The sequence below is a fragment of the Tetrao urogallus genome, assembly GCF_951394365.1.
Source record: "Tetrao urogallus genome assembly, chromosome: 5".
In the NCBI taxonomy this organism is placed as follows: Eukaryota; Metazoa; Chordata; class Aves; order Galliformes; family Phasianidae; genus Tetrao; species Tetrao urogallus.
Window position 1 is genome coordinate 34792869 of NC_136818.1, and position 22779 is coordinate 34815647.

Sequence of the window (22779 nt, forward strand, 5' to 3'; positions counted from 1 at the left end):
CCGCCTCGCAGCGGCGGCGCGGGCTGGCGGCGGCCGCCGGGAGGTGAGCGGCGGCGGCTCGGGCGGCGGAGGCGGCGGGGCCGCCCCCCCGTCCCCCCTGCGGGCGGCGGCGGGGCGGCGGCGGAGCCGGAGGCGATGGCGGAGGAGGGGGGCGCGGGGCGGGCGCGGGCCGCCGTGGCGCGGCTCTCGGAAGCGGTGGGCGAGCGGCGGCGGAGGCTGGGCACGGCCATGGGGGACGCGCGGCGGCAGCGGCGGCTGCTGCTGCTGGTGGTGTGCGTGGCGTTGCTGTTGGACAACATGCTCTACATGGTCATCGTGCCCATCATCCCCGAGTACTTCGCGGCCGTGCGCGGCGGCGGGGGAGACGGCGGGGACGGCGAGAGCGGCGGCGGCGGCGGCAACCGGAGCCTCCTGCCGGCGCGGTATCCGCCGGCCACGGGGGACAACGAGGACGTGCAGATCGGGGTGCTGTTCGCCTCCAAAGCCATGCTGCAGCTGCTGGTCAACCCGCTCAGCGGCACCCTCATCGACCGCGTGGGCTACGAGGCGCCGCTGCTGGCCGGGCTGGCCGTCATGTTCCTCTCCACCACCACCTTCGCCTTCGCGGGGAACTACGCGACGCTGTTCGCGGCGCGCAGCCTGCAGGGGCTGGGCTCGGCTTTCGCCGACACGGCGGGCATCGCGCTCATCGCCGACCGCTACGCCGAAGAGCCGGCGCGGAGCCGCGCCCTGGGCACGGCGCTGGCCTGCATCTCCTTCGGCAGCCTGGCCGCGCCCCCGTTCGGCGGCGTGCTCTACGAGTTCGCCGGCAAGCAGGTGCCCTTCCTGGTGCTGGCCTGCGTCTGCCTCCTCGACGGGCTGCTGCTGCTGGCCCTGGCGCCGCCCTGTGCTGCGGGTGCGAGGGCCAACATGCCCGTGGGCACCCCCATCCACCGCCTCATGATAGACCCTTACATCGCCGTGGTCGCGGGGGCCCTGGCCACCTGCAACATCCCCCTGGCTTTCCTGGAGCCCACCATCGCCAACTGGATGAAGGAGTCCATGGGGGCCAGCGAGTGGGAGGTGGGCCTCACCTGGCTGCCCGCCTTCTTCCCCCACGTGCTGGGCGTCTACGTCACCGTCCGGCTGGCTGCCGCCTATCCGCACCTTCAGTGGTTTTATGGGGCCCTGGGCATGGCCATCATCGGCGCCAGCTCCTGCCTGGTGCCGGCCTGCAGGAATTTCTGGCAGGTCATCATCCCCCTCTGCGGCATCTGCTTTGGCATCGCCCTGGTGGACACGGCTCTGCTGCCCACCCTGGCCTTCCTGGTGGATGTGCGCCACGTCTCCGTCTACGGCAGCGTCTACGCCATTGCTGATATCTCCTACTGCGTGGCGTACGCCCTGGGGCCTGTCGTGGCCGGTCAGATCGTACACACCATGGGCTTCGTACAGCTCAACCTGGGCATGGGGCTTGCCAATGTGCTCTATGCCCCCGTTCTCATCTTCCTCAAAAATGTCTGCCAGATGAAACCCTCTCACTCGGAGAGGAACATCCTCCTTGAAGAAGGACCTAAGGGACTCTACGACACCATCAAAATGGAGGAGCGCAGAGGCGTGGGCAAAAGCCTGCGGCCGGGGGGTGACACGGAGGAGAATGGCACGGACTCATACCGCAGGGACCTGACAGAGGTGTCTGAGGAAGACTCATCAGACTATGAGTACAGTTAGGTCCTCCCACACGGACTGGGAATGAGGAGGAATGCGTGGGAGAGAGCACAGGGAGAATGAAAGCGTTACTGCATTCCATTTCTGTACTGACGTGCAATATATACAGTTTAGCCTTTGTCATGATGTAATGGCTTTCTTCTTCTAGACTTATTTTAATCAGTATTTCCTTCAGCGTTCTGGTGAGGGGTGGGAGAAATCCTGGGGAAAGAAAACTTATAAGTGATTGTGGGCATCCTTCAAAAAAGGAAGAAGGAACCAGCCTCCCAGCTGGAGTGTGATTGTGCAAAGTTTGCTCGAGCTGAAACGGAGTGTGACATAATGTATATCTCTGTATAAAGAAAAGGGGGGGGTCTGGGGGGGGAAGTAAAGCAAAAAAAAAAATCTGTGTACAATTTTGAATGGCGTATTCAGGGACTTAATAAATCTCGTGTACATATACTTAGATTTTCAGTTGGTTTCATATATTTAAGAAGAGCAACGATCATCCCAGTATCTTACCATTCCTTGGGAATAAACCGAAGCATTGTACTTTTCTTGTGCCGCTCTCTGGTAAGTGCAATATGCTGTGTTATGTTGAAGTCCGAACTACGAGAACAATACAATCTGAATAAATGGAACTGAAGGGGATCGATTGTCTTTGTTACGTTGCTGAGGGCTGCTGGAGGGAGGGAGCTCGGCTGTGCTCAGCGTAACCCCTCTGCTGCCAATTCCTGGTAACACCGATCCCATCGGTTGCCAGAACCGCCCGGGGAGAAGCCCTGCACTAAACGTGCTCGTTCATTCCTCAAAACTCAGATTAACGGTCAGAGTGAACGACTCTGCCCTGCAAGCACATCGCCAATCACCTAAAAACGGCCCCGTGGTCTCCACTCGTATTCCCGCACAAATTTAGTTTTTACAATTTCAAATTACAGATATTTCCAGCCTTACATTGCCAGCAGTTACATATCCAACCCCGGAAAAAGCTTTTCTCTGTGCTGAGCATCGCGCCGATCACTCCGTGCGCGCCCCGATAGGGACTGACAAAACAAAGAAACGAGGGTGAAGTTTTTCGTTCGTTCCTTCGCAGACAGCGAAAACCTTCGATCCAACCGCAACGGCACCTGAGGTCGCGTTTGGCTCCGTAGATTTCTCTCGAAATAAAAATAAATCGTTTGCTTAAATTCCTACCTCGTTAGGAAACAAAACAAACGACTTACAGTCTCGGGAAAAGAAAAGAACGGCCACAAACGGCCACGGCGATTCCCGAACAGCTTTCAGCAATCCCCGGGGGCCGCGAGATGCACAGCCGCCGCCCGACGCTGCCGCTGAGCCTCGCCGCGGAGCCGTCGGGGCGGCCGGGCCGCTGCCTACGGGGCGCAAAGCCGCGAGAAGAGCGCGGCGGGGCTGGCGACGGAGCGGCGGTGGGAGCGGAGACCCCTTCCCTCAGCCGCTTCGCTGCCAGCTGCATAGAGGCGGTGAGCCGTCGCCCCGGGTCCAAGCCCGCTCCCGCCCGGCCGCGGTGCCGTCAGCCCGCGGGCAGCGCCTCCCGCTCTGCTCGGCCCGGAGCTTCCAGGAGCCTTACGGGTGCCAGACCCTAATCGCGGCAGCCCCGGCTGCGGAAGTCGCAGCCTTCAGGGGCTCCCCGAGACGCTCCGGGAGCCTCTCGGCCGTCCGGACGGCGGCTCCGCCGGGACACGGCAGGCACGCGGCACGCTGCCGTCGGTGCCGGCGTCGGGATCGGCTCCCGAGAGGAGCACGGCGGAAGCGGCGAGCCCAGGGCGGGCGGCAGCGCCTGTTGAGCGCGGCGGGAGGGGCGGGAGGGCCGGGCCGGGCCGGGCGGTGCCGGGGGCGCGGGCCGGGGAGGAGCCAGGCGGCGGCGGGGCCGAACCGCGCTACGCACACCCTCGCCCAGAGGGGACCCGGCCGTGGCGGAGGTACCTTGGACAGAGGCGCCGCGCCCGCCAGGAGCCACCGGAGGGCACCGAGTCGCAGGTACGGGCGGGCTTTTTCGCCCCGACGGCGCGGCTGCGAGAGTCGGGCGGGGGGAGCCGGGTGACCGGCGGCGGGGCTCGGCGCGGAGCGGAGCGCCGGGAGGTTCACCTCGCCGGATTCCGCTGCGCTGGAGGCACCCACGGGGCCGCCCCGCCGCACAGGGGGGACGGGAGAGGAGGCGGCTGTGGCGGCCCGGGGCTGGGGTGCGAGAAGGTCTCGGGTGCATCGATGGCGGAGAAGGAGCGGTCCTCGACGGGACCCACCGCTGTTGTGGTCCGTGGGGGGCTCGTGGAGGTGGCGGGGAGGCTCCTGCCTCTGCCGTCGTGTTATGCCGCAGCAACGCGCTCTGCACGCTTGTATTCCTGGTAAGGCGAATCTTCCTCTTACGTGTAGATTCCTGATAACTTTAAGCAGAGGCTCCCGATAACACCGAGAGTGAGGATCAGCAGACGGAGGCTGAGTGCAACGCCCCAGTGACTTTTATGATATACTAGAGGATGCTTCCTAGGTCCAGCATGCATAGAGAACGGGAGCATTATCACCCAGGCTTAGAGCTATCTGCTAACAGAGAGATCAGAGAGTGCCTTTTGTTGTGGATTTGAGCTGTTGCTCTGAGCTGCAGGGGATGGCTACCGGCTCCCCAGGCTGCCGGGACGCACAGCCGTCCTGCTAAGCTGCTCACCCTGGCCTTCCCGCTAAGCCAGCTGTAAATAAAACCAGCCAGGATTAATTTTATTTCTTTTTTTTTTCCCTCATAACTTTGACAATGCACCTCACTACCATCCGAGTGAGCAACTTTGAAGTCATCTTGAATTTCTGCCGGATTTGCCCTTGTAGTCAGTTTCCTTGTTCAGTGTTAGGCAAATACAGGATTGGATGTGATGCTAAGCTGGGAGCTGTCAAACCAGAGACAAAGCCTCAGTTCATCCACATGACAAAGGAAAACACAGTTCACTCAGCCAGCACCACTTAAGTGGGCTGGTTGTTAGCATTACTGTTCACAGAGAGACAGTAGGACCTAGAGTTGGTGATATTTACTGCAGTATGACAAAAAAACAAAAACAAACAAACAAAAAAAAGCCAAGATCAGGAGAGCAAGAACAAAAGTCCCAGTAAATAGCAGAATAGCAACAAGATTTTTCCTCTAGGGTGAAACAGGGTCCCTGAAGACAAAATGGCTGCTCTGTGTGTGAATGCTGCTGGGGAGATGAGGCCAGCACATGTGGGAGCAAACCCCCATATTTTATGAGCTACAGGACACATCCATTATTTGGAGTGCTTTGGACCAGAGTTGCTATGAGTTGAGCGCAGTGTGATGCAATGAGAGCAGCGTAGCACACAGGAGGGAGCGGAGCAGCGCAGCGGGTTAATGTGGCCTTCTGATGAGGGAAATGGTCTCTTATCCGAGTTAAAATCCTGAGCAGATGACAGATCAACATGAGGTGGCTCGTTGCAGTGCCTCAGGGACACCCTCTCAGCCTTATACAACCTACTTCCCAGAGCACAGCCCCACTGGCAGCCAGCGCAGGACAGAGAGAGGACAGCAACAGCACAGAGCCTCAGTGGCAATGTACAGGTTGGAGAACATGTGCTGAGGCCACAGAACTGGAACAGCTAAGCCAGCTCCTCTGGACAGGAATAATACACAACTCTCTCTGCCCACCCCTAACCAAAATGCTTCTTTTTGCTTTCACACATTTCCTTTTTTTTTTTTTTTTTTTAATCTAAATTGTATTTAAAAGCTACTTTAGAAATGATTCAAATGCTCTAAATTTGTAGTCCTAAAGGTTTCAGAGAGGAAATACGACTTTATTTCCTACTTAGTCAACATAAGCTTTCTATTTTGCATACTCACAGTGCAAAACAATTACAAAGGAACCTCTGTGACACGCCGAGACCTGTCCAGGCACACACAGAACTCATTCTGCTTAAACCATACCACTGTAACTGAAGGACAGCTACTTGCTGTGGGCACTACTGTGTCAAAAGAAGTGTGTTTCTCAGTATTCTTGTATAGAAAAGGAATAACAGACATCTTCAACATTGAGAACCACGATAAGAACAGTGCCGCAAAGGCAGATGTGGAATTATCTGCTCTGTCACAGGTGAGTTCTGTGACTTGGGGCAGGTTGAAGCCGTCCTCCTGGATAAGTAGCTGCTATTTGAAAAGACTGAGTGGAGCAGCTGAAAGGCAGCATGTGCTACCATCCTTGGTCACCCTACAGCCAACCTGCTTGCCTAGGCATGCTCCTGGGGTCTCCCAGCCCAGAAGCTGTGCCCCAAAGCACCCACACCCCTTCAGTTTCCAGCCCCCATCACAGTCCTTTCTGCAGCCTCCACATCCTTAACACAGAGGTCTCAGCACCTCAGTGGGTCTGCGTAACTGTACAGTGATTAATACATTTAAAGGTCATGGGGCTTTCATTTAAAATGGCAGGGGGGAGGGGCATATAAGATCCATAGTAAACTGCATCCTTGCAGTTATCTGAGCTGGCAGAAGTACAGTCACAGAGAAGTCTCCTATCTTTTCCAGTTGACATATAAAAGCAATACAAAGTGTACAAAACATGACACAGAGCACTGCAAAGTAAATCAGAGTGACAAAGTAAACCATGCTCACAAGGGACCGTTTATGTGCATCAGCTTGTTCTGGATAAATAAACGTATAGTGAAAGGGGACGACCAGACAAACAGAGAAAACTCCATAGGGCTCAGATTAGCTAGTTCTAAATGTTGTACTTCTCTTCAGTTTTGCATTCTGAGGCTTGTCTGTGCTTGCACAGGGAATACTTCCAATGTACATTTTCATTATAAATAATGGGTACTGACTGGACTTTAAATCTTCTCTGTTTCCAGAACTGAGTTGTGAGGCTCCAAGAGCCCCTGAGTGACTGCAATTTCTGTCTTCAACAAAAAAAATCTCAAAGGAAATGCAGGAATGCCTGTTTTAGAAAAAGACATGCAGAAGAAGGAGAAAGATTCACGCAGTAAAGATGAGCCAGTAAGTGACTGTTTGGGGGAAAATAAAAAGCAAAAAACAAAGATATGTTACTTTTAACAGCTGACAGTAAGATTGATGCTGTACGTTATAGTAACTGTAAAGCAAACTCTGTTCTAGAGCTGTTTCCTTTATTTGCAAGCTGGTTCAAAAGATGTCAGATGCGCATGCCTCTCATTAGTCATCTAAGCCCCTGAAGTTTAAAGCCTTTTTCCTAAGCAGAGCCATGAAATGTGCAATAGCCTTATCAGAAAGGAAGGGCCAAATTCAGGTATTAAAAAGAAATGTGACACATTTATTTCCTCTGACTGAGGAATGAGTGACAGAACAGATGCCCCGACTACACATAACTTGAAACTAAAAAATCACCATCTTTCTATTTCTGAGACCCAGGCTAAGCTTGGATTTGCATCCAAGTTAGAAACAGGTCACCTCATGACTCTTTTTATGAGTACCTATAATCTTTACTTTCTAGATAGGTAAAAGATAGCTCGGCACTGACTTGTCTGTGGAGGTCACAAGGCAGAACTGGGACTTGAGCTCAGAGGACACCCACTGCCCTCCTCGTGCTTCTTTGGAGCATATGTGCCACCCTTCTCCCTCCCTGCATGCAGTGGCACAGCAGTTGGCAGCTTGCCTTGCTCTGAGCAGCAGGTAGGATGAGGTGAGGCCCAGACGTCCCTTCTAAATGAAATCATGCTCTGGTCCTGCAATCCCTTGAAAATCAAACTTGCTTACGACCTTGGGATGGCACACCTGCAAACCTGGCAGGCATAAAAGGATGCCTGAGAGGGGCCCTGTGCCATTGGTGTTTGCCACTTTGAGACAACAACCTCTGGACAAGTGCTCTCAGCTCCTCTCCCCACCATCCCTCCTCCAGTGCCAGCAGGCCTGGTGCTGGAACTCAGCTCTTCAAAACGGAGCGGTGACCTTTCCTTTTTCTCCTGTCTGTCCATCTTTCTCATTCTTTCTGTTTCTCTCAATATTCTCTTTTTGTTCTGCTTCTCTTGTAGCTTTGTTAAGTAATTGCAAGACATTTCAGTTTCTTAAGGCTGTATAGTTTAGTCACACAGTTTAAGGTAGATGTCAAGTTAAGAATGCTTATCTTCTAAAATCATACAGTTTAGCTGTGCAGCTAAGACATTTAATTGTTAGAATGTCAATATTTTGGGATAATTGTAGTTTATAAATTCTCACTAAAATTGATTGCATTCTGCATATAGTTTTACCTTAATCAGAATTAAACAGTAATTAATACAAGAGTATTCACAACTCTGGTCACTTCTTCCCTAACAAGAGTAGCATGACAGGTCTATGCTAGTTACGAACAGAAAAGCACAGCTAAATGACGTACCACCCAGCTGAAAAGTTAACTGCCATGCCTATCTCCTTCAGGAATGATGTTTAGAACATCAGACCCTCTTATAATTTCCTGGCTTTCATGGATTACTTCATAGCTTGATTTTCCACTGCCCCCAAATTCCTCTGACTTTTAAATGACTAGTTACACTTCACTTAGTTAATTCTACATTTAAAAAAAAAAAATAAAAAAAATTCCTAGTTTCCTGGCCTATCAACAAAATGTTCATTGGCCAAAGGACTACTAGAAAGGTAGCACCACTTCAGTATTTGTACAACTGTATACTGTGTAGTAAAATTCAGGTGCTTCATGACCTAGTGAAACTCCACTGAAGTCACACAATTACATTTGCAGTGATCAGGCATCTCAACTGCTACAATAGAATTAATGGATTCAAAGAGGGATGCAATATATTTATCAACAACAGAACTGTCATAAGCTACAAAATGCAATGGCCCTAACCTAAGTCTCCAGCCTGTTCTAATCCACTGCTTGTGGGGAGGTGCAAGAACATATATATCCCACTGCTGGACCTCACTAGATTCCTGTCCATTTCATAAATATGTGATACTGACTGCTGTAGGAGTCTGCAGGGTTGGGCAGACATTGGTTTCAGCCCACAGATTCAGCCATTCTGGTACATACTGGCCTGACTTGGCAGATCCTAAATCAGAGGCCAGTCTAAATCATACTCTACTGCAAAAATACTGTTGTGCCAGATCTGGCTGGGATGGAGTTAATTTTCTCCATAAGGGTTCATATGGTGTCATAATTCATAATTTTGTAAGTAACTGCTGATAACACACCATTATTTTTTGCTATTGCTGAGCAGTAGTTGCACAGCATCAAAGCTTTCCTTTTTTTCCCACTTCTCCTCAGCAAGTAGGCTGCAGGTAGGCAAGATGCTGGGAAGGAAGGACTTAGCAGGGATAGCTGACCCAAACTGACTAAAGGGAATTTGCACTGCATTCTGTTACACGCAGCGTCATGCACAGCAGTTTGAGAGCCGATAGCTATTGCTTTGGAGACTGTATGGGCATCAGTCAACTTGTGGGAGGTAGTGAGTGATTGCCTGCATCTGTTTTTTCCCTTCTTTTCTCCACTTAATAAGCTGTCCTTGTTTTGACCCAAGAGTTTTCTAACTTCTGGTCTTCTTGTTATCTCCCTCTACCACTTAGTTGAAGGGAGCAAGCAACTGGCTGGGGCCAACCCACCACAGCAGTGTATTTAACATTCACTTTGCCTATCTAGACAAGAACAAAACAGGACAGTTTAGGAACAAGTACAATTACTTACTAGTTTGATTTTTTTGTAATGCTCAGGCAGTACCTAAACTTCCAGTCCCACCACTACAACAGACCTTACAGATGTACCTACGGTGCATGAAACACTTGGTGCCAGAAGAGCAATTTAGAAAGACCAAGAGTGTTGTGGAGCAGTTTGGAGTTGCAGGAGGCCTTGGGGAATCCTTGCAGCTAATCCTCGAGGAAAGAAGGGAAAAGACAGCAAACTGGGTAAGCAAACGCGGATTAGAGAAATAATTGCTGTATTTGAAGTTTACTAACCATTTGTGATGTTGTATGATGTTGTGTATGTGATAACTGCTTTCTTTTAACAGGTCTCTGCAAAACAGGGATCCCATCTGATTCTACCAAAGGGAATGAATATTTCAGACATATTAGGCTAAGGTTTGCAAGCAATGACAAAATCCACACCATTACATTTGTTACATTTTCAGGTCAACAGTTTGTTGAGATAATTAATTGAGAATTAATGAGTCCCAGAATTCATGTGACAGTGATACCTGTAGGACATAAGTCCTACAGAATCATAGGATGGCCTAGGTTGAGAAGGACCACAATGCTCATCCAGTTCCAACCCCCTGCTATGTGCAGGGTCGCCAGCCACCAGACCAGGCTGCCCAGAGCCACATCCAGCCTGGCCTTGAATGCCTCCAGGGATGGGGCATCCACAGCCTCCTTGGGCAACCTGTTCCAGTGTGTCACCACTCTCTGGGTGAAAAACTGCCTCCTAATATCTAACCTAAGCACTACATTACATCCTTCTTGGATTTGCTAGCTTTTCTGCCCAATAACAAGATTCAGTTTTTTAGTCATATGAAAAATGAACTCTGTAGGGCTGTATAAAAAACACCGGAGTCCATCTAGCCATAGCCCACTGCGGTCAAACCATTCCAGAATGCAATACTTTAGGATAGGAATTACCCTTTTAAGTAAGACTGTTGTTTGACATTCATTGTCACAGTGTACTATATGTAGTTACTCTGAAGTATTTTCCTTGTAAAATATACACACACATACTTATATGTAGCACATAGGCAAGGCCAAGACCTCAGCCTTTAAGAAAGTCTAGGTCTCTTCTTCGCAAGACAGGAAAATTAAACAAGCCATAGATAAAGGAGATTCCATCATTCCACAAAATTACGGTTTGTCCTGCTTGCATTTACCATGTAAGAATATATAGAAAGATAACCTTTGTATTGAAGTTCTTCCATCACAGCAAGGAAAAACCACTTAGTGGTTTCACGGATTTCGTGATATCTTGCAGACTTGCTACTGCATCAGTGAAGTGTTGTTTTCCCTAAGCTCATCTGCTGTGTTACCCCTAGAAAACCTGACAAACTGTTTCTGTCAGAAGTAAAGGCTACAGTGCTGGCAGTGCTTTTAGTTTAAAAGCACTGCTTAATATCTATTCTAGCTGTTTCCACAATCTGAGGGCTTCACCAAATATAGTCCAATTTCATTTTCTTATTTGGATCACAGAACTTCATAGTTTTCACAGCTAACTTAACAATTTGTTAAATGGCATTCCTGTTAACACCAAGAGAAAACTGGTTATTTAACCACCTACAGCATAAAACTTACCAAAGGAAGATGTATAAGTATTTTCTGAAACATCTCAACCTTAAATACTGCTTATTAAAATTAAATATCTGATTCTTAAGATAATCTAAAAGCACTTTTACTTGCAACGTAACTTGCCAGGAGTACAGCTCTAGTCTGTTCTCTCCTGAAGGCTCCAGAGACTGTGGGGGAAGCATCTGTTCTAACAGCAATGAAATATCTCAGAGGAAAACTTTTCCAACTGATGCATGCATCTGTGATTATTTTTGCATAATTTCATTGTTATGTATAGTTACTGTATGCAAAATACTCTGACAGACTATTTCATCTTTTTCTTTAGGAAATCCTCCATTTTCCAAACAATGGTTCTTTAAACCCTTCTCAAACATAAAGGCAGGCTGTAAACATACATCTGTTTTTAATAAAATTGTTTAAAATGTATGTCTGTCTGGATCAAGCATTAGTAATTTGCATTTGTGTCAACGGACACAGAGGGAATCCTCCAGAGGCCCTGTTCACATGCCAATATCTGCAGGGCCGAGCCATTAGGCTCACCAAAATTCTTTTCTCAACTCCGTCCTGCATCAGGATGCTCTCTGATAGCTAACAACAGAGCATCTGGGTATTACTGACAAACATTACTGACAAACCTGGATGAATGCTTCCATCAAGTAAAATTCTGCCTGCCTCTTAAATTTATCCCAGTCGCTATTCAGGAGTTATAGTGTCGTACTCAAAATACATTTTTCCTGTAGAGAGAAGCAAACAACATACCTAAACCACCACAATAAGGGGCTCATTTGCTCTTTAATGGAACACACTGTAAATTGCCATTGATTGAAAAATAGGATTATAGAATTGCGGCTGATTTCAGCTGAGCTGAGGTCACAGAGCCCAGGCTGAAAATGCTCAGTGGCTCCATTAATCAGATCCCATGCCTGACACAGGGGGCACCAAGCACCCCCACCCTGACTGCCTCTCTACAGCTCACTGGTAGCTTTAAGGCTGCATGTCTCTTTCCTTCTAAGGCTGTGTGTCTCTTTCCCTCCCTCAGGTGTTTAACTACTGGCTAGATGACATGTACCTCAACAACCGGTTGGCTCTTCCAGTCAACTCCAGCCCAGCAATTATCTTTGCTCGTCAGAATTTCAAAGATGTAAATGACCAGCTAAGGTAATGCACTAAGACTTTGCAATTTTTGCTAAATGAATGAGTATTTAAAATACACAGCTTTTGCAAAAGGACAATCAACTTTCATTTAAAAAAATAAGGGCTGTAACCACTAAATGATTTCCCAGGAGAATTGGATTTACTCATACTGAGATCCAGAAATAAATGTGTCATTACTGTTATGTTTATTGCCTGGAAAAAATAAAAAGAAAAAAAAAAAAGAAAAAGAAGAAGGAGGAGGAAAAAAAGGCATAGCATTTATCATCTTTTTAAAGAAATACTTGCAAGGTGTTTCATTGTATACTTCAAGTAAACCTTTTCCCGATAGGAACAAGAAATACTAATTTCTGACACGTATAAAGGAAAGCAATCTGTAACATGCCATCACTACAACACCTACCCACCTTGCAAATTGAAACTCTGACGTTAAGTTGTCTCTGCCAGGTGCCAAAAAGGGCACCAGAAAGACAGGAGATCTAAGAACAAGAGTTCAGAAGTCATTCCTCCCCAGCAGCATGGCTTCTCTCCAGCCCATCTTTCCTGAGTTGTCTTTTCTCCTTTGAACTGTTATGGGAAATTACAGTCATTTCCAAAGGGAAAAGGTAGACAAGTAGCCAAGCACAAAATATACCTCTCCAGGCACCCATAGAACACAGTTCCATTTTTCAGCTTTTACCAAAACATTTTCTCCTTTTACACACTAAACCAGATCAAATCCATTTTCATATAGCACAGTGTTCCTCTTTGCTTTTAGCACTCTCAAGCTGCTCATTACTTAAAGAATTAACTGCTTGTGAATTTATGCTATTATAAAACAGCCAGCACCCTGAAGACAATTTGTTATTTTCACATTTTGCAAAGACAGCCAGTGTATCTCTTTACTTTAAACACAACTATAAATGCTTCCATTCATTACTGACCAAATTTATTGTGCACGCAGCTTTCTAAAAACTTCTGTTTTGCATTTTCTAATGCACGCGCTTTAATGAGGAAATATTTTTCTCAGAGCTGCCCATTCACACAGCACAAACAGCAGTGTCAGGAAATAATACACCTATCTACAGCACCACAGAAAGAATATCTCCTTAGGAAAGGAAGTACTCTAATAAATTGGACAGCTTATGAGTATAGATATTGAAACCCACATTAAGGATTCTATTAGATATTCAGCCTCTGTTCCCATTCTCTAAATAAATGCTTCCAGGCTTCCTACTCTGGTAATTTAACCATTTGAAGGGACCATCTCTAGGATTTCATATTTCTCTTGACATTAATTCATTTAGGTTTTGGCCATAGGCAACGGGCTTCTATTGCCAAGCCAGAGGACTTTCTTCCTTATGCTGTGTCATCAATCATTCAGGCTCTCCTCTGTCCCTCAGAAACAGTCCAGTGTCACTGAATGACAAAAGACTGATGGCAATTCTATCTGTTACTTGCAGATTTGCTGCCAATCTTGTTTCGGGTGTGCAAGACTATAAAGCTTTACTAGACAGGTAAGTAGCTTGGAAGGGGAGCTGCTGTTAGACTATCTACAGGGCTTCTAATTCAAGGGTGCTCTAACATGCCCAAAGCCAGGCTGCATCACACCTCACCAACATTTGGAAGGGCTGGGGCTCTGGCATGGCTGCTTCAGGGATTCTTTATGTCTTTCTGCTTTATTACTGCTTGGGGAAGGATGCTTTTTGACGCTTGGCAGTCATCGCTTGCGCAGCACAGCCTAAAGGGCACAGACAACCTGTCTAACAGAACTAGTGAGTACACACCAGGAGGGGTGTGCTCCCAAGGAGCAGCAGCAGAGCAGTAATACAGCCTGCACACCCTCCCCAGTACTGACCACCTGCTAGAGTGCCATACCTGCTATGTATGAACCTCCCGTTCAGAACATCAGCCCCTCTCATCACCCTCAAAAGAAAAGAAATAACACATTTCACCAGAAAAAAGAAGCCTCACCACAGACTGTTTGCTTCAGTATGTGACAAAAATTTAAAAGTTCCATATTCTATTGATGCTTTCTGTGTATAAACCAGGACGAAAATCCATTATATTTTAAGTCATGAGGTAGCTCAGAGCAGCTTGTGACAACACGTTATGTTTTTCAACCTCACTTAGCGTGTTCCAAGTTCACTGCCTACTGAAGAGCAGAAGTAGTAGAGAGCCAAGGACAACAGACACTGCCTTGTAAGTGGAGAAGGGATCATTTTCCTGACTGGAAATACAACAGGCCAACATGGTATTCTATAACCAATGCTTATTTAGATGAGGAAAACAAAATCCGTACATAAACAACGTAGTTCTTATCTTGTATGAACCAGAAAAAAGAAAAAGAAGGTGAAAGGGTTACTTGATTTTTCACTTCAGAAGTCTGACAACTACTCAGAAAGTATGGAAGAAGTACTTATCTAAGATGTGGTTTTGTCCAAGGTATGCAATGGAACCACACAGACCACTGCAGATGTGTGATGAGGTACTATTGCATATTAATGTACTTCACTGCATCTTTATATAACAGCATCTGTGATAAGAAGCCACTTTGCTCAACCAAAGAATAATCTACATTCTTATTATTCAGGTCATACTGAACAAGAGCCAAAGACTCCTGCTATCAGACTTGCTTCCCTTAGATCGATAATCATTTAAGTTCTCAGTAGAGTATCCCTCATGTTGTTAGTAGCGGTTGCTCATCAGCCCTTCTGTAAGATTATGAGGACACCGTACTTGTAACATTTTTAGCTCCTCCTTGCTGTTAATGACTTACACCAGTGAGTCTACTGCTCTCTTCTCTTGGGTCATCCTACATGTAGAAGCACACAATCCCAAACGCAGGTGTTTAGTTTTAACAGTGCAGATATGCCATGCAATTGCCAGGATAAAGTATTTCAAAGCAAGCCTAACTTGCTCCTATAAGACAGTCGTAAGATCTTAGACATCTAAATCAGTATGTTTTTCAGCCTCATCAGTCAATGTCAATAATCCCTTTCTTAGCTGCTGCAAATACAGATTGTCTAATCTAAATCTACCACACTAATTCATTATTTGTGAGCATCATAGATGCTTTTTAAATCTCTTCAGTACTCGTGCTAAATAGTGTGTTAAATAGGAGATTTCTGCATTATACAGAATGTAGGAGAAGTGAAACACTAACAAACCTGTTTTTCTGATAAGAAAGAAAAAATGTTAAGCAGCTGTTCAAGGAAGTTAAGTGATACAGAGACTTCAACAGCCAGGAACTGAAATGTATATCCCTGGTTTAGAACTGCAAAAGTTCTAAAAAAGGCTGTCAAACAAGATAAAATAGCATGAGATGTTACACTGCACTAGCTGCTTGACCATAACCCTCCTCATGTGCTGCTTTCATAGAATCATAGAATTATAGAATGGCCTAGGTTGAAAAGGACCACAATGACCATCTGGTTTCAACCTCCTGCTACGTGCAGGGTCATCAACCACCAGAGCAGGCTGCTCAGAGCCACATCCAGCTTGGCCTTGAATGCTTTGCTCTGGTCCCTCTCTGGCAGGCCTGAAGCTTTGTCTTCTTGCTGAGGGAAAACCTCTACATCACAACATCTTCTTCCCCCTGTGGTTTCTGCAACCTCTCCTGAGTGGCAGCACCATTATTTCTTGATGCAGTGTCAGTGGAATATTTTACAATCCATAGCCATAATTGTGATAACACTTTTTTTCCTGCCACTGAAGAAGCCTTTTAGGAAGTGTGGTTTCCACATACTTTCCATTAAAGAAGGAATGGCCTTTTCAGCATTTATTTCCCCACAGATGTGAGTAATGATTAGCACATAAGTGACGCTCTCTGGAAAACAGATGTGACTTCTGCATTGCCCCAGTCATTTCTGTTCACCAGGTGCAGACCTGGGGGCTGAAGGTACACCTTCTCTCACATGCTCAGTGCAGGGCTGCTGCCACTTGCGCTGAATTTCATCAGTACTTTTACTTTTTAAGGTGCTACATTTTTTCCAGCTGTTCTGTTGCTGCTGGCTTCTGTCTGGGCAAGTTTCTGGGGTCCCCTCTTGGGAGGCTTCCATTGCAAAGCTGCTCCTGATGTGCTTTTTTTTTTTCCATTTGAACTAGATGATAATGCAACTGCCTAATGAATATGCATGAGGCTGCCAGGAATGATATATTTAACTTTAGTATAGGAATTCATCTATTTCCCTTATACTGTAATCTCATTTTATTATTCAATTTATGTTATACCTGATCTAATTGTAACAGAACAAAGGACAGATTAGATTTCTTTTCCTTTCTGTCTCTCTCTCTCCCCCCTCTCCCCTCTTTTTCTCTGGCTTTGTTTTCCTCCTTCTCTCTCTCCAGCCATGCTTTACCTGTTGATTTTGCTCGTGGACAGCTGTCTGGTCAGCCTCTCTGTATGAAGCAATACTATGGACTCTTTTCTTCCTATCGTCTTCCAGGACATACCAAAGACACCCTTGTGGCCCAGAAAAGCTGTGTAATGCCAGAACCAGAGCACATCATTGTTGCTTGTAACAATCAGGTAAATGGGTGTTCTCTTTTAATACCTTTCTATTTTTCTTACTTTCTTTAAATTCACTCAAGAAGAGTTTAATCTAATTACTGTTCAGAAACACAATTAGCGTGCTATGTATGAGCTCTCTTCTTACCAAAGACTCACTGTCAATGTTTCCAAAAGATGCTTCTGCAGCATTTTTGTCCCACATTATGTTCCAAGCACAATGATGCAGAAAAGAGGAATGTGGCAGAATTCATTTGCTTTTTCACTGAAACAAAAATGTTTATTAAACAGAGAAGAAACCACAGAGGAAGAAAATCTTATTAGAATGCATTTGCTGGAAATGCTCTTCTTTTGACAGTCAAGTCTTGGCACACAATGCATGACATACATACCACCTGCTCTTGCAGGGGGGACTAATCTATGCCTGCAGAAGTTAGCAGAGGAGCAGGCAGAAATATTAAAGCGTTAGAGTGAGTCTGTCCCAACCAGTAAATCCCCTCTGGCTGCAGATTACATGGCCTGGGCAGAGTACCATATAACTCAGCCAATGTGTAGTGCTGGAGCATACCTTGCCTGCAGCCCCCCTTTGAATAAAGGGCTAGATCTTAGCAAGCCCCTTTCCCAGGAAGTCCTGCTCTTCACCTCAATGGGAAGTTCTCTAGGTTCATTTTAAACAAATAATATTATGCAAATTATTTACGTGCTTTGTGGTTTTATCTCCTCAGGTGCTTTTTAGTTTATTCATATAGCAAATGTTTTGAGTCCAACACAATCGTGCAAGTCCCCTACAACCCTTGTTGTCAAAGCCCAGCAGTGCTGAGAAGTAATGTTTTTGTTCTCTGTGATCCTCAGGCCTGGCTCTCTAGGCAGACCTCAGCACATCAAGGACACGCAGTGAAGGCAAAATGCCAGACAAGTAATGGTCCAACTCACCTGTGACTGTTCTTCTGACTTCTTTTTTGCAGTTTTTTGTTTTGGATGTTGTCATTAACTTCCGTCGTCTCAGTGAGGGAGATCTTTTCACTCAGTTACGAAAGATAGCCAAAATGGCAGAGAATGAAGAGGAAATGCTGCCTCCAATTGGCTTGCTGACGACTGATGGAAGAACAGAGTGGGCAGAGGCCAGGACGATCCTTATGAAAGGTTAGCAGCAGCAATCCCAGCTTTCTCTTCTTCATCTTCTTGCTCCTCTTCCTCCTCACCATCATTGCCTTTCTTTGCTGGGAGTGACCCTTACAGCAAATATAAGACTGAATGTGCAGCCTCACTGCTGAATTTGTCTGGTGGGAGGAATCTCAATACTTGTAATCATTCAGATGGACGTTACAAGGAAAGCAGCAGATACGGTTTGACCTTATGGCTGTGTACTTTTTAGTATTACTCCATGTAAGCAGCGCTCGCCTCATTCTCTGTTCTTCATCACATAAATTGCATTACATCTGATTTTGTGATTTGTCTCTTTCTTCATATCCATTACATACCAATAGGAATGATGTACCCTCTTAGCTTTTGGCAACTCTTAGATATATTTTATCTTTTCTAACAAAGGCATGTAAAAGTGGAGCAATTATTGAATCTGGCTGTGCACTCTCTTTGGTCAGTGGAGAAAGAAATTATCAAGACTCATTTACTCAAATCTTAAGTAAATATCTAAGAGAGGTGACAACAGTCATTTTCTGTGACTAGTTACCTCTCTCTTCCAACAATAGGCAACAATTAGCTGTCCTAGATGCTGGCCTTTGAAACATGAAAATAAACAATGGCATCAGTCACTTCTATTGCTTTGCATATTATAAATTTCACCTTGAGGCCAAGTGACGTAAATGCTGTATTTTTGCTATTTTTTGTGACTTTGGTATTCATCTCTTCTGTGAAAAATTTTAAACCTTTACCCCCAATTTAGCAATGCTGTTGGAAAGTTTTCTATTTCACCAATACCCTGGAATATACGAGAGCTGCCAATATTCTCAAAATAGTTTTTTTAATCATCTCAAGAAGACCTTCCCTTTTCTTGTTCCCAGTTTCCTGTTCTTACAATGATGTAAGATAGATGTTATCTATAGAACTATATACACCTACTCATAGATTAACAGTAGACATTACAGCTTAACAGTAGACACCAGATATAACAGTAATTCTTCTGTAAGGGTACAAAGCCTAGAAATGGTGAGAGGTTATTAAAATTCTCACTGATGAATGATACCAGAATATATAAACCAGAAGATTCTTTGCCTTTCCTAGAATCCACATGGGAAACACAGATCTTATATCCCATAGTGCTCTCCTAAGCTGAATGTCAGTTTACATCACAGTAGCTTAAAGAAAGGTAATGGAGAAAATATTATGACTTTTTTTTCCTAGTAAAATAACAAGCTCCCAACCCAGAGCAATTCACAGTGGAGGTCACTCCCTAACATGAATGTTAGTGCTGATGAATTCTGGTGTGTGTGCACTCACAATGAAGAAAGCTCAGAAATATTGCCTAGTTAGCCAGTTGACTCAGAGGCAGCTTCTGTCTAATCTTTGTTAAAGCGATGAGACCCATTCTGTGAACAGGGAAATTAGATATTCAGAGCTGCAAATTTTGACATAATTCATCAGAGCTAAAATGCATTTGTGTCCAAGAATCTCACCTCTTTGGATTGGCACTGGACATTATTCCTCCAAAATGCTTAGCAATCATTTAATTCTCTGAGATCCTCATTTTCTTTTGAGCCCATTAATTCTGCACAGCCAGACTCTGTCTAACTGTTTAGCTGCTGTTGTTGTCAAACCTCCTGCTAGCAGAGCTCTCACTATCAGGAGTTCCACACTTCTCTGTTCGCCCATTCAGCAAAACATTTGCTTGTTGTACTTCCCAAATAATAAGCAGAATAAAAAGGTCCAATTTATCTGAAAGAAATATCCCAAAATGGCAGACATGGTGTGGTTAAGTCAACATCACAGGGGAGCTACACAGCAAGTAACTCAGAATGTTAGCCAAGGCTAGAAGAGGAACCTTCAAAAACACCAGCCCCCGTTGGTGCGCTTCCCCACATCTTACTCCTTGAAGAGCTGAAAACCATGCAGACACCATTCTGCTCCTGCCACTGTATGTGCAAATTCAGATTTGCATGCATTTTCCTGGTGGAGTCCAGCTCCTGATGACACACGAAAATGTTACCCAAGTAAAAGCCAGCCCCTCTATCTGCATTAGCATCTTCTGCCCTTAAAGATGATAGTCATAATTTTGAACAAACAGCATTAAAACTCAAAAATACCTCCTCTCTTTTCTTCTTCTACTCAGTTCAATATTTAGATGTTTTGATATACAGATACTGTGAATGACATAAAGGAAAAAACTGATTGTAAATTCAGAATTCTCTTCTAAATGTTCTTTCTAGCCAGAGAATATTTCCTCAGGGTCGTAGCTTCTCTGAGATCACGAGTGCTGACACGTGGGGTGAATTAATGTGGAACTGAAGTCAGTGTCCAATTTCTTCACAAAACATTACATATCCTAAAATCCTAAATCACAGGGATTCTTCATGGCAGAAATGGCGGTTGGAGCTGATGATCCTTGAGGTCCTTTACAACCTAAGCCATTCTTTGATTCAAGACATTCTGTGAAATTCATTTCATGTATGTTTAAAGAACAGAGGATTTCCAGCTAGTTGTGGTCTCTCTAGAGGTTGATTTGTATTCTAATCAATAGATACATAAGATAAATACCTAAGCTCTATTTTGGGTGGTAATCATCATTAAAGTTGTAACCACTGAATTCCACAGAAGTATTCCAATGAAATATCAGCAGCTGCAACAAGCCTGTAGTCAGAGCCTTAGAAAATGGAAGCATTAAAAAAAAAAAAAAAAAAAAAAGCACAACAACAAATAACCTTGCTTTCTTTAGATCATAAACATTTTACCTTCATCATATGCCTGCTCATTTTATTCTCATGTCCATTTCTTGTTTCTGATTTCCACTCACTGTACATGTTTAGCCTGGGTTAAAAGACAACAGGCATCTTCCTTTCGCTTATATAGCGAGGACACTCTTTCCATTTCACACCTACCATTTTATCTCTTTTTACTGCCTTGCACTCACATCAAATAACTCATCCTTTGATTACAATGTACTTCTAGAAAGACAATAAAATTACTAGTTGTTATAACAAATACCAAACTTGCAGTCAGTGAACTCAATTTTGTGAGTCAGTGAATTCAACAGAGTAAATCCAAAGCCAAAAAGAGTAGTGATTTTTCACCACTGTATTAATCCACGCTAGTTTCTTTGTTACTTGGAACTGAAAAGGTGTCTACACAGACAGTAATTCTGTGAGGCAATTTCACTGTGCAGAAAGCAAAACAAAATGAGATTTTTAAAGGTAGTGTTATTTGTTTTTCACTGTCTAAGCTTGTAATGTGATACGGGTTTCATCTTCAGGCTTTTTTCTCCTCATATATATATATACATCCTTATGTATGTATAACCTGTATATATTTAAACATATATATATATATATATATATATATTTAAAACAGGAGAAAGGAAGATTCCTGTATTTTAATGAAAGCCCAGGTAAACACCTAATAATTTATTTTCAGGGCACACTTTCAGGTAAAACAGTGAATACCTTCACACTTGCAGCTAAATAATGTTTGCAATCCATCATCATTGTAAGGGGAAAAAAAAGCAAAGAAAAGAAAACAACAAAACTAGTGAAACTTGCTATGTTGTTTCTGGATTACTTGGCATTTGTCAAACTATTCATTTCAGTGATGAAATTAACCAACTTAGTTAAGCAGCTGAAAAAAAAACCCAGGTTCTTCAGTAGTGAGCATTACAGCACAATTGCAATGGTTCTGCACTGGGCAAGGAAAGACAGGGCCACTCAGGAATGAAGACTTGAACTTGCAGAGCTTATAAAGGGGACATATACATGGATCTGCATAAACCCATTAGCAGAGGATAGGTCTTCTAAGAAGGTTTCAAAGGAGCAGTACACAGGTTGCTCTGAAAGTAATGCCCCCTATTTATTTCATAGAAACAAAGAGAAAAATAACACTGTCTAATGGAGCAAATTCTCAGCTACAAAACATTATTTTCATCATAGTCAGCAGCATTAGCTATGTTTTTTTGCCAGCAATGAACAAGAGCCTGCTGAAAAATCTGCATGGCCATCCAGGACCCATCTTTCACATCACAGTTGCCACTGCTGAAACACATGAGCCCATGCCTCACTGTACTCACATTCCCTGTTAGGTCCCTGTAAATGCTCAGAAAGCATCGATGAATGTCAATGACTGCCATCTTTTTCCACATGGATGAATTCAGTTCCACACCTTAGCTTCATACACACTTCCATGTTGGACACCATTCTGTCAGAATGCCCCTCTGCTGCCATCTGTCACACAGCAACAGCACATAATGGAATACTGGTGGGAAGGTTCAACCTCTACTGCCATCCCACCAACATCCACCTCTGATGCCGTGAGTCAATATAGAAGAGGAAGAGACATTACTTTTGAAGCAGCCTTCCTAATGATCCCAGCAACTGTTGTTTTACAAACACAGTGAGTGTTTTTACTGCACTCAGACTGCAGAACAAACCCAAACTAACCTTCAAAGCAGAGGACGTGAATTCATACAGCAATAGGGGCTGCTGTACTTTGAGTATCACATCTGAATTTGATCCAGATCTTCTCTTTTTTTTTTTTTTCTTTTCCCTTTTTAATCCCAAAACCCCAACAAAGCAAAAGCTGATTGGCCAAGTCAGTTATGTGCATTAGAAAGAACCAAAGAAAAGAAATGTCTTCCAGGAGTTCAGGTGTTATTCTGGTCCCTTCCACTCAAGCTATTCTATGGTCTTCGGATTCAACTCTTTCTGAAATATTTATTTTGCATCCCAAGTCATGGTTCTTGAGTTCTTGTGCAGTTCATTGTCTGCTCTATGTGATAATTTTGTCTGTGTTTGATCCATTCTCTGAGCATATTTTTTCTTGAAAGAACATCTTTTCACTACTTTTCTGCTTTTAACAGATCTGAATTTTATTAACTCTAATACCTAGAGTCAAGCTACCCTGAAGTCATATGTCAGAAAAAGGGCTTTGTGTCTGTCAATGAAGTGTGGGCAGCAGCCACAATGCAGTATCTATAAAGTCATCAGATAACAGAAAGCGAGACACTGATCAAATTGTGAGCAGTTTGTAAATCACCACCCAGATTTTCCTCTAAGTG

The 22779-nt window shown here is 44.9% G+C and overlaps 2 protein-coding genes across 2 annotated transcripts in view; both read left to right on the forward strand.

The window, feature by feature from the left end:
- Nucleotides 1-135: 135 nt before the first annotated feature.
- SLC18A3 (solute carrier family 18 member A3) lies at nucleotides 136-1710 on the forward strand (the record flags this gene model as incomplete). Its single annotated transcript, XM_079536512.1, has 1 exon — nucleotides 136-1710. One exon carries the CDS (start codon nucleotides 136-138, stop codon nucleotides 1708-1710), a length of 1575 nt encoding a protein of 524 aa, XP_079392638.1.
- A 4912-nt stretch (nucleotides 1711-6622) lies between these two features.
- The window catches only part of CHAT (choline O-acetyltransferase), a gene marked incomplete at both ends in the record, with an annotated part of 30697 nt that continues 14540 nt past the window's right edge, over nucleotides 6623-22779 (forward strand). The window contains 6 exons of the mRNA XM_079535228.1: nucleotides 6623-6685; nucleotides 9365-9556; nucleotides 11961-12079; nucleotides 13516-13569; nucleotides 16403-16583; nucleotides 17528-17705. Coding sequence (XP_079391354.1) covers nucleotides 6623-6685; nucleotides 9365-9556; nucleotides 11961-12079; nucleotides 13516-13569; nucleotides 16403-16583; nucleotides 17528-17705 — 787 coding nt within the window. The remainder of the gene's footprint in view (nucleotides 6686-9364; nucleotides 9557-11960; nucleotides 12080-13515; nucleotides 13570-16402; nucleotides 16584-17527; nucleotides 17706-22779) is intronic.